The sequence below is a fragment of the Debaryomyces fabryi genome, assembly GCF_001447935.2.
Source record: "Debaryomyces fabryi strain CBS 789 chromosome Unknown contig00119, whole genome shotgun sequence".
Taxonomy (NCBI): domain Eukaryota; kingdom Fungi; phylum Ascomycota; class Pichiomycetes; order Serinales; family Debaryomycetaceae; genus Debaryomyces; species Debaryomyces fabryi.
The window spans coordinates 4,459-16,357 of NW_015385545.1; the positions used below are offsets into that span (position 1 = coordinate 4,459).

General features: G+C 35.9%; 5 protein-coding genes across 5 annotated transcripts; 2 read left to right on the forward strand and 3 right to left on the reverse strand.

Moving 5' to 3' along the window:
* Window positions 1-312: 312 nt before the first annotated feature.
* AC631_04427 (uncharacterized protein) lies at window positions 313-1,998 on the reverse strand (the record flags this gene model as incomplete). Its single annotated transcript, XM_015613256.1, has 1 exon — window positions 313-1,998. The coding sequence occupies one exon, from the start codon at window positions 1,996-1,998 to the stop codon at window positions 313-315; it is 1,686 nt and encodes a 561-aa protein (XP_015465905.1).
* A 1,671-nt stretch (window positions 1,999-3,669) lies between these two features.
* On the forward strand, window positions 3,670-4,920 carry ARG1 (argininosuccinate synthase; the record flags this gene model as incomplete). The annotated part of the gene is made up of 1 exon (XM_015613257.1): window positions 3,670-4,920. The coding sequence occupies one exon, from the start codon at window positions 3,670-3,672 to the stop codon at window positions 4,918-4,920; it is 1,251 nt and encodes a 416-aa protein (XP_015465906.1).
* Window positions 4,921-5,024: 104 nt separating this feature from the next.
* On the reverse strand, window positions 5,025-8,339 carry AC631_04429 (uncharacterized protein; the record flags this gene model as incomplete). Its single annotated transcript, XM_015613258.1, has 1 exon — window positions 5,025-8,339. The coding sequence occupies one exon, from the start codon at window positions 8,337-8,339 to the stop codon at window positions 5,025-5,027; it is 3,315 nt and encodes a 1,104-aa protein (XP_015465907.1).
* Window positions 8,340-8,744: 405 nt separating this feature from the next.
* On the reverse strand, window positions 8,745-10,250 carry AC631_04430 ([Histone H3]-lysine-36 demethylase; the record flags this gene model as incomplete). Its single annotated transcript, XM_015613259.1, has 1 exon — window positions 8,745-10,250. One exon carries the CDS (start codon window positions 10,248-10,250, stop codon window positions 8,745-8,747), a length of 1,506 nt encoding a protein of 501 aa, XP_015465908.1.
* A 132-nt stretch (window positions 10,251-10,382) lies between these two features.
* On the forward strand, window positions 10,383-11,753 carry AC631_04431 (alpha-ketoacid dehydrogenase kinase family protein; the record flags this gene model as incomplete). The annotated part of the gene is made up of 1 exon (XM_015613260.1): window positions 10,383-11,753. One exon carries the CDS (start codon window positions 10,383-10,385, stop codon window positions 11,751-11,753), a length of 1,371 nt encoding a protein of 456 aa, XP_015465909.1.
* Between the last annotated feature and the right edge of the window lie 146 nt (window positions 11,754-11,899).

Here is an 11,899-nt window from a genome sequence, read left to right on the forward strand (position 1 = left end):
GCATCGGGTAATTTTGAAGAATACGAATATCAGAATAAGATCCACTACCGGGATTTGGTTTCGTTTGTGTGAAGGAGAGGATGGCATTGGAGTTGAGTGATATCCTTGAAGGATTGATATAGGTTGTTGGGCCCAGGCTATTTTAATTAGGGCAGCGGTGCGATGACCGCGATAGTTTCAGCCGATTCTGATATAATTATGTATATTATGTATATGTGCGATAGATATACGTGCTAATGTTTGAGAGTTGTAGTAGTTCTATTAGTTCCATGACTACATATATGAGATATGGATGAGGTTAAATGCAAGTAATTATAATAATGGCTGGAATCTGGGACGAGGAGGAGGAGGAGGAGGAGGAGGAGGTGGTGGTGTGTGATCTTTAAAATTGGCATTATCAATCTTAGATATGGTATTCAATGGGTCTGATATTATAGATCTATTCTTGTAGGGAGGGGGAAGAATAATTTTTGCATCCAGGTATTTATTGGGCCTAATGGTCGATGTTATTTCATAAATGGGGATTGTTTGTGCTGCCTGAGTGACAAGTTCTAATTCTACCTTTTCCTGAGTCCTAAACAAGGTTTCGAGATCAGCATCCGAATTTATTCTAGTTCCATCTTTGATGTTTAGGAGGTTAATTGTCGTCTGATTGCTGCTGGCAGACAATTTGAATGCACTCTTGGCGTTCTCTATCAATTCTAATAGCTTTGGAGGTGCTGAATTAGCAGTGGGATACGTAAATTCAAGAATGGATGATAAGAACTTCAAGGTAACAGCTTTCGTGGCATTACTTACATCATGCTTGTTCATTTCCGTCGCAACTGCTGCCAATGAGTTCAACTGGTTTAGAGAATCTGGATACATGGGTATGCATGTTTTGCTTGATTTATGCTCCTCTCCCTTGAAGACTGTAGAATGTTGCGATATTAATGGATAATCTTGTAATATACTATAATATAGACACTCACTTAGTGGGAGCAAAATATTATCGAAACCAAAGTCTTTGACACATGAACCTAATAACGTATATAACGACAAAGATGCAATGTCATCGGAAAGGAGGTAATTAGTAGTCGTTGAAGTATCTAATTCTTTGTAAAATTTGGAAAGATATGATTCTTGATTCAACTTTGACCTTAAATACTCCACCAGGGTTTGGTTAGCGTTCGAGAATGATTTTTCTAGGACGTAAACCACACAGCAAGATATAATATTCTTACCTAAGATTTCGAGATTTTCATTCCGCTTGGAGGTAGACTCCGAACATGTCTTTGACTTCTCAATATAATGTAGGAGTATTCTTCTGGCTGAATTATCAATAGGATTCTCAGCACTGGCCTTGAAACTCAAATTAGATATAGGTGGTAAAACAGGAGGACTAGTGTTTATCCGTGGTTGTATCATGGTACCAATAGCCAGCCGAGATTTATCGAAAATCGTAAACTTCTTGCTCCTAGAGTAGTTCATGTCATGTACATCTTCTTGGGAATCAGAGTTGAGCCGTGCAATTTCTGATAAAAACTTTTGGTTCTGAGAGCCGGTATCTGGTGTAGTGTCCGAATTATCCCGTTGAAGATAATGTTCATTCGGCGAATTCCCTATAGTATGCATATCAGGCGAAATAGACCGGGAAAAAGAATGTGGAAATTCTTCATCCAGCCTACGTCTTTTTTCTCGATATTCTGTTTCATTCAGTTGTTTAGTTTTGGAAGATCTTTTCCTATTTCTTCTTACACTTTGTACTGCAGCCCTCACCAACTTATCGAAATCACGGAAATATTCCGGTGAGTAGTTGAACTCAACTCTTAAGGCATCTGCGACATTCTTGATCTGTTCTTCTTGTTCGGATGCTTTTTTGGAACTCAAATCCAAGGTATCTATAAGCTCTAGTCTTCGAGCTGAAAATCGTTTCCATAATCTTTCATCCAAAAAATTTAGCCTAGCTCTAATAGCATGTGTAACTCCTATTCGTTTTGTCTGACTTTCGTTGGACATCTTGTAACATATCACAAATGGAACTTTTATTAATCAAAATGACTATGATTCAACTGTTGATGACCGATGATTCAAATTTATTTTCTCGAGACTAATTGGTTAAGGAGCGCGGTATATAGATCGTTGACGTGAATGTGCCGTTTATATGTTCTGAACGTTCAATGTTGACTTCGTCTTAATCTGTAGTTGCGGATGTATTGAAGACGAAGTTGTTGTTGTTGTACTTTCAGACGTATTTATTATGTATATTAATGACTCAAATAGTATTGGATTGAGTCAATGCTGACTGTGAGTCAACAGTATTCGCGTACAATGACTAAGATCCATAGTCACAAAGTCTTAGAATAGACACTACTTTCAAAGGTCTAGCTAATAATACCTGTCTATTATGTTCTGCTAAGAGCAATTTTGGCTAAATGAAGGTCTGTTGGACTGCCATGTTTTGTATTAGAGAGGGGTGTAAATGAGACCAGGATAAATCATTCTTTAGCTGGAAATGAAGAACTCCAACTGTTATAGAGCCTTGTAAGCCTACGGTGGACAACTAAATTGATTATCATAATATACTATATGTAAGTATTGAGTCAATATATAGACTATATTGGTATACACAAGAGTTAGGCATCCTAAAGATCCATCCTAAAGTTCTCTTTTTTCTTGAGGTTTGAGAGAGTGATACTGGATATAGACGACGCAAATTGCAGAACTGAAATCTAATGAAATCTAAATATTGAAATTATAATAGCCAGTACATAATGTATTCAACCTATATAAGGTTTCGTGGTGCTGAAGGTGTTAGTAGCGCTCATTTACTTCTAACAGAAGGACATACGTATGTGGTGCATAGTTTAATACATTCTCTGCTGATTACGTGAATGTAGTAACATTGACAGTGACTATCTATGCATTCTGTATATTTTTTCTTTGCAAGAATATGGCATTCTATGTACTCTGAATCTTCCTGGGAATTGTCAGTATTGATAGAGTAATTGGGATGACAGCGGTAATCATACACATAATGGACCAATGCTAACAAATAAGTCTTGCGAAACTGACCCGTCCATCATCAGCAATACTTTTTGGGTATGCAAGAATATGCCAATAACTATTGCAGGTTTCATCTTGGGGTTGAACTTATTGTTTAAAATAATTCAAAACCGGTTAACCGCTTCGGTGCGACCAAATATAAAGAATTCAGATTGATAATTGTGGATCTCATGACACCAAAATCATTTCGATAATTTCCACAAATGTAAACACATTCTTCAGCTGTTTGCTTGTTGACATATGCAATACATGAATTAACCAGTTGCTTTGGAATTAAGTGAAAAATTAATGCGGTGAATCAAAACTGATAAAAATTGGCGCAATTTCCTATGCGAAATTTCCATTCTACCAAGCCCGCTTCACTTGAAAGTAACCTTCATTTGATAATTAATACTAACATTTAGCTAATGTATAATGAGTAATAGTTCAAAGCTAAATAATTGGATGAAAATCTTCAATTATGACTCATCCCAATTAGGCAATTGAAATGCCCATTAGGCGCGCTTATCGACAAGTATAAAGGGTTGGACAATTCCTAATAAAATTTTCATATAATACTTTTTTTCTTCTTGGAATATAAAATTAGTGTTATTTTACGTTAATCAGTTATATATTATTATAAGAATGTCTAAAGGTAAGGTTTGTTTGGCATACTCCGGTGGTTTAGATACCTCGGTCATTTTGGCTTGGTTATTGGAACAAGGGTACGAAGTTATTGCTTATTTGGCTAACATCGGTCAAGAAGAAGACTTCGAAGAAGCAGAAAGAAAGGCTTTAGCAATTGGTGCTACCAAGTTTGTTGTTGTTGATGTCAGAAAGGAATTTGTCGAACAAGTTTGTTTCCCAGCTATTCAAACTAACGCTATTTACGAAAATGTCTACTTATTAGGTACTTCGTTAGCTAGACCAGTTATTGCGCAAGCTCACATCAAGGTTGCTGAAGAGAACGGATGTTTTGCTGTTTCTCATGGTTGTACTGGTAAAGGTAATGACCAAGTTAGATTTGAATTGGCCTTCTATGCATTGAAGCCAGACGTTACTGTCATTGCCCCATGGAGAGACCCAGAATTTTTCAACAGATTTGCTGGTAGAAAGGATTTATTGGAATATGCTGCTTCTAAGAATATCCCAGTTGCTCAAACCAAGGCTAAGCCATGGTCAACTGACGAAAACTTGGCTCATATTTCCTTCGAAGCTGGTATTTTAGAAGACCCAGATACTACTCCACCTAAGGATATGTGGAAATTGACCGTCGATCCACTTGATGCTCCAGATACTCCAGAAGACTTTTCTGTTTACTTTGAAAAGGGTATACCAAAGAAGTTGATTTTGGACGGTGGTAAGAAAGTCATTACTGAACCAGTTGAATTATTTACTGAAGCTAATGCTTTAGCCAGAAGAAATGGTGTCGGTAGAATTGATATCGTTGAAAACAGATTTATTGGTATCAAGTCTAGAGGCTGTTATGAAACTCCTGGTTTAACTATTTTAAGATCTGCACATATTGATTTGGAAGGTTTAACTCTTGATCGTGAAGTCCGTGCTATTAGAGATCAATTTGTTACCACCACTTACTCCAAATTATTGTACAACGGTATGTATTTCACTCCAGAATGTGAATACGTTAGAGCTATGATTGAACCATCCCAAAAGACCGTTAATGGTGTTGTCAGAGCTAGAGCTTACAAGGGATCCTTGTCTATCTTAGGTAGATCCTCTGACACTGAAAAATTATACGATGAGACTGAATCATCTATGGATGAATTAACTGGCTTTTCTCCAGAAGATACTTCAGGATTCATTGCTGTTCAATCCATCAGAATTAAGAAATACGGTGAAGCCGTCAGAGAAAAAGGTAACACATTATCTTTATAATTGCTCGATTTGATCAAATATAAAAAGTAATTAAATAGGGAATCTAAAATAGGTAAATAATTAATACATTGTAAAAAGTACTTAAAAATATGAAACTTATCTATTTACTCATAGTTCCAATATTCATTTTCGTATTCATCTTCGAATATAGAATAATCGAAATCAAATTTCTCTCCTACTAAGGACTTGATAATAATTATTGTTTCATCAAGACGTCTATAGATCATATGTGCTAATAATAATGCAACAATATTACACTGACCATCAGCACTGAATAATTTTTCGTAATCCAAATTTTTCACCATTGAATCATGCAAACTCTCACCTTCATCAACCCTATATTCCTTTTCAGTATCCTTTTCTTGGTTATAAAACCGTTCGCTTAAAGAAATTTTCTCAAGGCCCCATTTTGATCTTAGTAAATCTAAATGTTGTATGGAAAGATTTGCCTGGGTAATTTTAGGTAAAGCAGTTTTCGATTTCAATGAACCAGCTCCCATATGAACCATAGAAAAAAAATTTGCATTCATAGAAGCACATGTCCATCCCATTCTACCCATGATGATAGGTACCCAGAATTCAGGTTCCTCAAGTTGGTCAAAAAGTGATAGAAGCATAACATACAATTGAACAACATCAGTAACTGATGATTGTAATCTAGCATATTTTGATGCTGGCCAATTGCCTGATATAGGTATCTCATACTGAAGCGGACCCATTATTCTTGTGATACTTGCAAGCTTTAATAATACTGTACGGAATTTTTCTAGAGTTGCATCGTGCCTGCGTAATATATGAATATTAGGGTTCTGTAATCTTCCCAACCCAAATCTGGATACATTACAATGAATGACTCCGATTTGTTCTATGGCTTGGGCCAATACCTTTCTGATTACAACTTTACTAGTAGATACTCTTGGGAAACAACTGGCCAAGAAACTAATAGATATAGCGATTGTTACACTAAGATGTCTCTTCCAAGCAGCAGTAAAACCATATCCAATATAACCTGACGACTGTGCGTAATTAGCATCAATCCAACTTGTACCCATGATTAAAGCAACGGTAACACATAAAAGGACTTGTGGAACAGGATTTAGATGAATGGAGAAGTGTCTGAAAAAACATAAATAGAAGTAGAGAATCCCAGTTACAACACAATAACCATAGTAATTACCAGTACCGCTACCAGCAGAAATATACCATGCAACCATTCCAATTACACCTGCTGCAAAACCATAGAAGAATCTAGAAAGAATACCGTAAATAGCTTCACCAACGTATTCAGAAACAGTAAGACAACATACAACTGGAATCCATGTCAATCTATTATTATAATACCACTCAGCAGTAGTTCTACAATAGAAAGGAATACAACAAACAGTAACGAGTCCACTTGCTCTTATCCAAAACCAAAGATGTTTGTTTAATAGTATTTCATAAAATGAAACACACTTAATGCCAAGAAAATGATACAAATGTGACGGTGGTAATGCATCAGCATCTCTGGCAGAAACTTCTTCTTGCCAAAAACTAGACCTATTTTCTTCTGGTGCCCCAACTGAGCTGTTAATATAACGGGCTGAATCTCTAACTGAATGGGTAAATGGCGTAATAAAACTTGGGGTTGGTCTATTTTCGTCAATAGAAAGAAATAAATCAATCATTCTCATTATAGCTTTGGACTGGTCTTTGGCTAAATTTAGAAACAAAGAAGCTTGACTAATAAGACATAACAAGGCTTCTTCATTTCTAGTGGTGCCTTGCATTAAATTTTCGATATGTTTATGATCGCTCCATCTTTCTAATTCATTTTTCAATCTTCTTTTTGCCTCCAATAATCCTTTTCTGCATTCCTGTTGCATTTGTTTATGCTTTTCCTTGCTTCCAGGAATAATTATAGTATAAGTTCTGAATTTATTTGCTGCAGTTAGCCATTTTGTAACATTTTCAATCCCAAAGTCTACTGCTTCTAGGATTGATGTAAAATATGTAGTAATGAAACGAGACACATTATCTAAATCCTGTAAAGTTAAAGAATCTGAGGCATCTGTGGAGTAAATTCTGTTCCTTAAAAGTTTAATACGGCGACTATTTTCATACTCTCCAACAGATTTATACGATTGCTGCAAAGCTGTGAAAAGCTTGGAATGACCTGTTGTATTTTTAGGGTTATATGTAGAAGATGTGCTTGCCCTGCGACCCAATCCTCTAATATTATCTGATACAATATCAAGCCTCTCACTAAGTAATTGATAAAAAAATTCATAACCCGCAGATAAATTAATCAAGTTCTTGAGTAAGTACCTGAATTCACCAGCATCACCAGCATCAAGTCTACCGAAAGAAACTTCGTATTTTATTGAACTTGCTACAATTTCAAGCTGGGAAATATTATTCCTAAAGCCTGTAATTGCTGCAGAATACTTCTTAAAATGCATGAAATCAGGCCCTGACGGCTTCAAAGTCTTCAAGAAATTTATATTGTTTTTGGTTGCTTTACTTAAACCATTCAAGATTTTAGAAGAGCCGTTGAAGTATAAGAAGCTTGAAGTGGTGGGAAAAATCAAGATGGAAGTTACGATTTTTGTTACGAATGCTACCCCCATAGGTTTTATGATACTATATCCGATCACCTTAGGCATAAATACCGGGAAAAACACATAGTAGTTTGTGAGAATGATTAGAGAAATAATGCCAGCTACGAACCCGGGTCTTAACAAGGGGTGTAATCGTAAGGACATCCCATACATGGTCAAACCAATCATCAAACAGATTATAAATACAACCGTGCATCTGGTGGTTAAGAATCTTCCTGTAAATATCTGAGATATCATACATGTCAGTATGTTTTCTGCTGTACACGAGCCATCCTGGATAAGCAATTTCGCCAAATCTTCAGGTGTTATCGAACCTCTCAATCTATTGCTAATTAATAAGGCTATAGTAGCAAAGAGCCATGAGACCATTACGTAAAAAAAGCAAATGATAGTAAACGAGGCATTGAAGACTATCAGTGTCCCCCCAGCAACAATAATAAACCCAACAATTTGCATCAAATACGAAGCATTTCCCATCCAATTCCCAACTCTCGGTATAACCATCAATACTACCGTTACCCAAATCTGCACCCATGTCCTTAAGACAACCTTAAACGATTCATAATCTAAATGGTCAAGAAAATATCCCGGTCGTACCATATTAAAAAGTTTTTTCCATAATGCTTGCTTTTTCTTTGGTGGTTCAGATTCTATTGGGGGTTTTTTGTCCTTATCATCATATATATTGGCTGGCTCATTTATAGTATTAATTTCATTATTCTGTGTACTCCGGGTACTTTGTGGTTCAACATATGCAACAGGATCAATTGCACTGGCATCAGTGATACTTTCATCACTACTATAGATAGTTCTGGCCATAATATGTGGTCAGCATTCTATATATTCTTCCTTACTATAACTGTAAATACCAATATTGTGAATGAGATTTTCATATACTGCATGGAATTTGACACAAAAATTTGGTTGACGGAGAATTAGTCCGAAGGTAACGGTCATAACGGCCCGATATGTATAGCCATAAGATTCAAAGCTATTATACGATAGGATTGAAATACTATAGGTGGTATTCGTATATTTAGAGATTATTCAGTATGCAGATTATTTACTAAGAAAGTTGATGATGACGAAAGTAGCCATATATATTATGTACTTAGATAAAGATGACTTTGCCAATGCAGCTCAGAAATATTTGGGGAACATCCAAGGGCATTGAACACAATATTTTTTATTTCAAACGAAAAATTAGGCTTGAAAACGAAGGATTCACCTGGCTAATCCATCTAACCAGGATTGTAACCTTGTTAAATAAGCAGGAATATTTTTGCCAATAAGACCCGTAGGAATGGTATTCCTGGCCACTTTATTAGCCTTGCTTGATTCGTAGTGCGATTGTAAATGGGTGAGAAGAGAACTGAGAGTTTTGTATTGTATGGATTGGTCAGTAACGAATTGCAGGTTTGGAAATTCGTCTTTTACAGTCCGGGTTTCATTTTTCATATGTGCGTCTTGCCCAAGGTCTTTTAGAAATTGTGACTTGCGGTTATAGTAGTACCAGCTAGTAAGCCATAGCACTTTATTGAACATTGGAAATCTAAATTTGGCAGGAACTCTAGTTACTTTTTCGATCTGATAGATGCGTAAATGCATAGGAAGGTCCATAAGAGTTAGAAAATTACCTCCTATTACTAGCGAATCCTCTGGAGTGTAAACAGCGTGAATCCAACCGCTGGGGATTAAGAACAAGTCACCAGGACGTAAGGTTACCTTGAAACCTCCTGAAGGGGTACAGCTTTTACCCTTGTATGTTCTTGCGAAATCACCAAACCACATATAATTTTGGTCGGGATGAAGACACCATGATGTGTAAATATCGAGGTTTTTATCTGTGGGAGGATACATCAAAAATGTTTTAGAACCCGAGCATACAGTGTAATAAACTGCTGTTCCACTAAAGTCTATGTGGAAGTCTGTGAATGAGCCCGCAACAGACATAAGACAATATTTGGTAACCTTAGGCCTGGGTGATTTATCATTCCAGATCTTATCAACTAGGTCCATATCTCTCACTATCTTGGGACGTCTAAAAGATTTGCCCAAATTATCGACGTCTGAAATTTCCAACGAGATAACGTTCCTTATTCTATCACGGCTTAATTCATCTGTATTGAAATAATCTCTCCATTTTCCCAAGTTCCATCCCGGATTAACCCCCTGCTGAGTTAGAACATCCATTACATCTAAGGGTGTATCATCTCCAACTTCATCAGCTATATAGTCAATTGTTATATCTTTTCCAGCCATCGGTAACTTCATATCGACTATATCAGGTTCTGCTTGAGGTATCAAAACTGGTTTTGAAAGGTGTGATTGTAATGCATATTCAACTGTAGCATCTTTCCGAAGATCTATATATGGGTTTACTTTGTTGCTAATTTCATTGGCACTCACTTCGAAAGAGAGAAACTTATTTATATGTGGATGCAGTGATTTGTCAACGGCAAAAACATCACCATCATTTAGAGCAACATAATCAATTTGTACTTTTGATCTTTTCAGTTTCCTTCTAGGTATCGAAGGTCCATGTGTTTTAGAACATTCTTCACAATGATATGAATGCAAATTATTCACCTCTATTTTAGGTATCTTTAGACAAGAAGCGTGGAACCATTGGTTACAAATATCACACTGAAGCCATGCTATGTTACTAAAGGTTGTAGAATCCTCCAATGGACTCGAAATGCATATAGGACAAGTATCTATGTCTGGCATATTTCGAATTTATGTTTAGCTGTAAAATCAATCATACTCGATTTGTTATTTGAGTCACATTATTAAAAATCGACTTATCAAATATGAACTAATTTTGGACTTTTTATAATAATTTACTTAGTACATTGAATTATGCTTGCAAATAATAAGCACATACTCAGAAGCACAGGAAGAAGATGTATTTTGAACTCAAGATGCTTTAATAGTCGTAGAAATAGGACAATTGGATCATATCGGTTTACATCTACTGAAGCGAAAGGATCGTCATTGACATCAGCATCTACAGAAAAGACTATGCAAGAACAACAAGAAGCATTTTTGAAGAGTTATAAGATAAGATCATCATTGGAACGTCTTATATATCATTATGCCCAAATTCCGTTGACTTCAATTAGTTTAGATGGGCTCTGTGAGCAATCTAAAGATTTATCATCATCATCTATATTACAATATGCGAGAGATACAGTGGAGTCGTTGCTCACATATAATGCAAGAAGAATTAGGGAGTTTAGGAATTTACCATATTTAGTCGTTTTGAATCCATCTATTTCAGAGTCGTATAATATTTACTTAGAAACCATGCATTCCTTGATAACAGCATCATTGAATCTTCCAACGACATTAGAGGAGAATGAAAAGTTTTGTAACGATGTACTTAACGGGTTTATTGATATTCACGCTGATACATTGCCTGGTCTTTCGAAAGGATTTGATGAAGTTTCTAGATTCTTGGGGGTGGAACAAACAAAGCAATTCTTGGATGAACACTTGAAAGAGAGAATTTGTATGAGACTTATTGCCCACCAGCATATAGAATTATCCAACACATTGAAAGACAAGTCGAGCTATGTTAAAGGCAGTAAGTATAATGGAGTTATCAAAGAATTAAATATACCAAATGTGATTAAAAAGAGTGCCGAATTGGTAAATGACATTTGCTCGATGAAATACGACCAAACTGTTCAAATTGAAATTGATACAAATTTATATCCACCTAATTATTGGAGTGGTAAGGCTCCAGAATTGAAACCAAAATCGAACGTTGACAACTTCATTTTCCCATACATTGAATTTCATCTCGATTACATTCTTATGGAATTGTTTAAAAACTCCTTTAGAGCACACATAGAAAATAATGTACTTGAGCCTATAAGAATAACTATATCAATTTCAAACGATCCTGCGTATCTTGAATTACGAATCCGTGACAAAGGTAAAGGAATTAAACCTGCCACCTTAAACCATATGTTCGATTATTCGTATTCTACATATGAATCCAATGAAGGAGAGAGTTTTAAGACTCTAAACGTACCACCAGGATTAGGTGGTAATACCATAGCAGGTATTGGTTATGGCTTACCTCTACTGAAGAACTATGTTGAAATATTCAATGACACTTCCTCACAAACTTCTGATGGTGAAGCCAAAACTAAGGGTCTGTTAACGGTACAGAGTTATTACGGATGGGGTACTGATGTTTATCTTAAAATTTTAGGTACCTAATGTCTTTATAAGTGGTTATAGTTTTGTACATACATAATAAAAGCACTCAGACTACGCTCGCTTTTTCTGTCTTGATCTCAAAAGGGTCGACATAATTTTATTTAATTGCTTATCAACATACATGTTAATTAAATCTACATTGCATC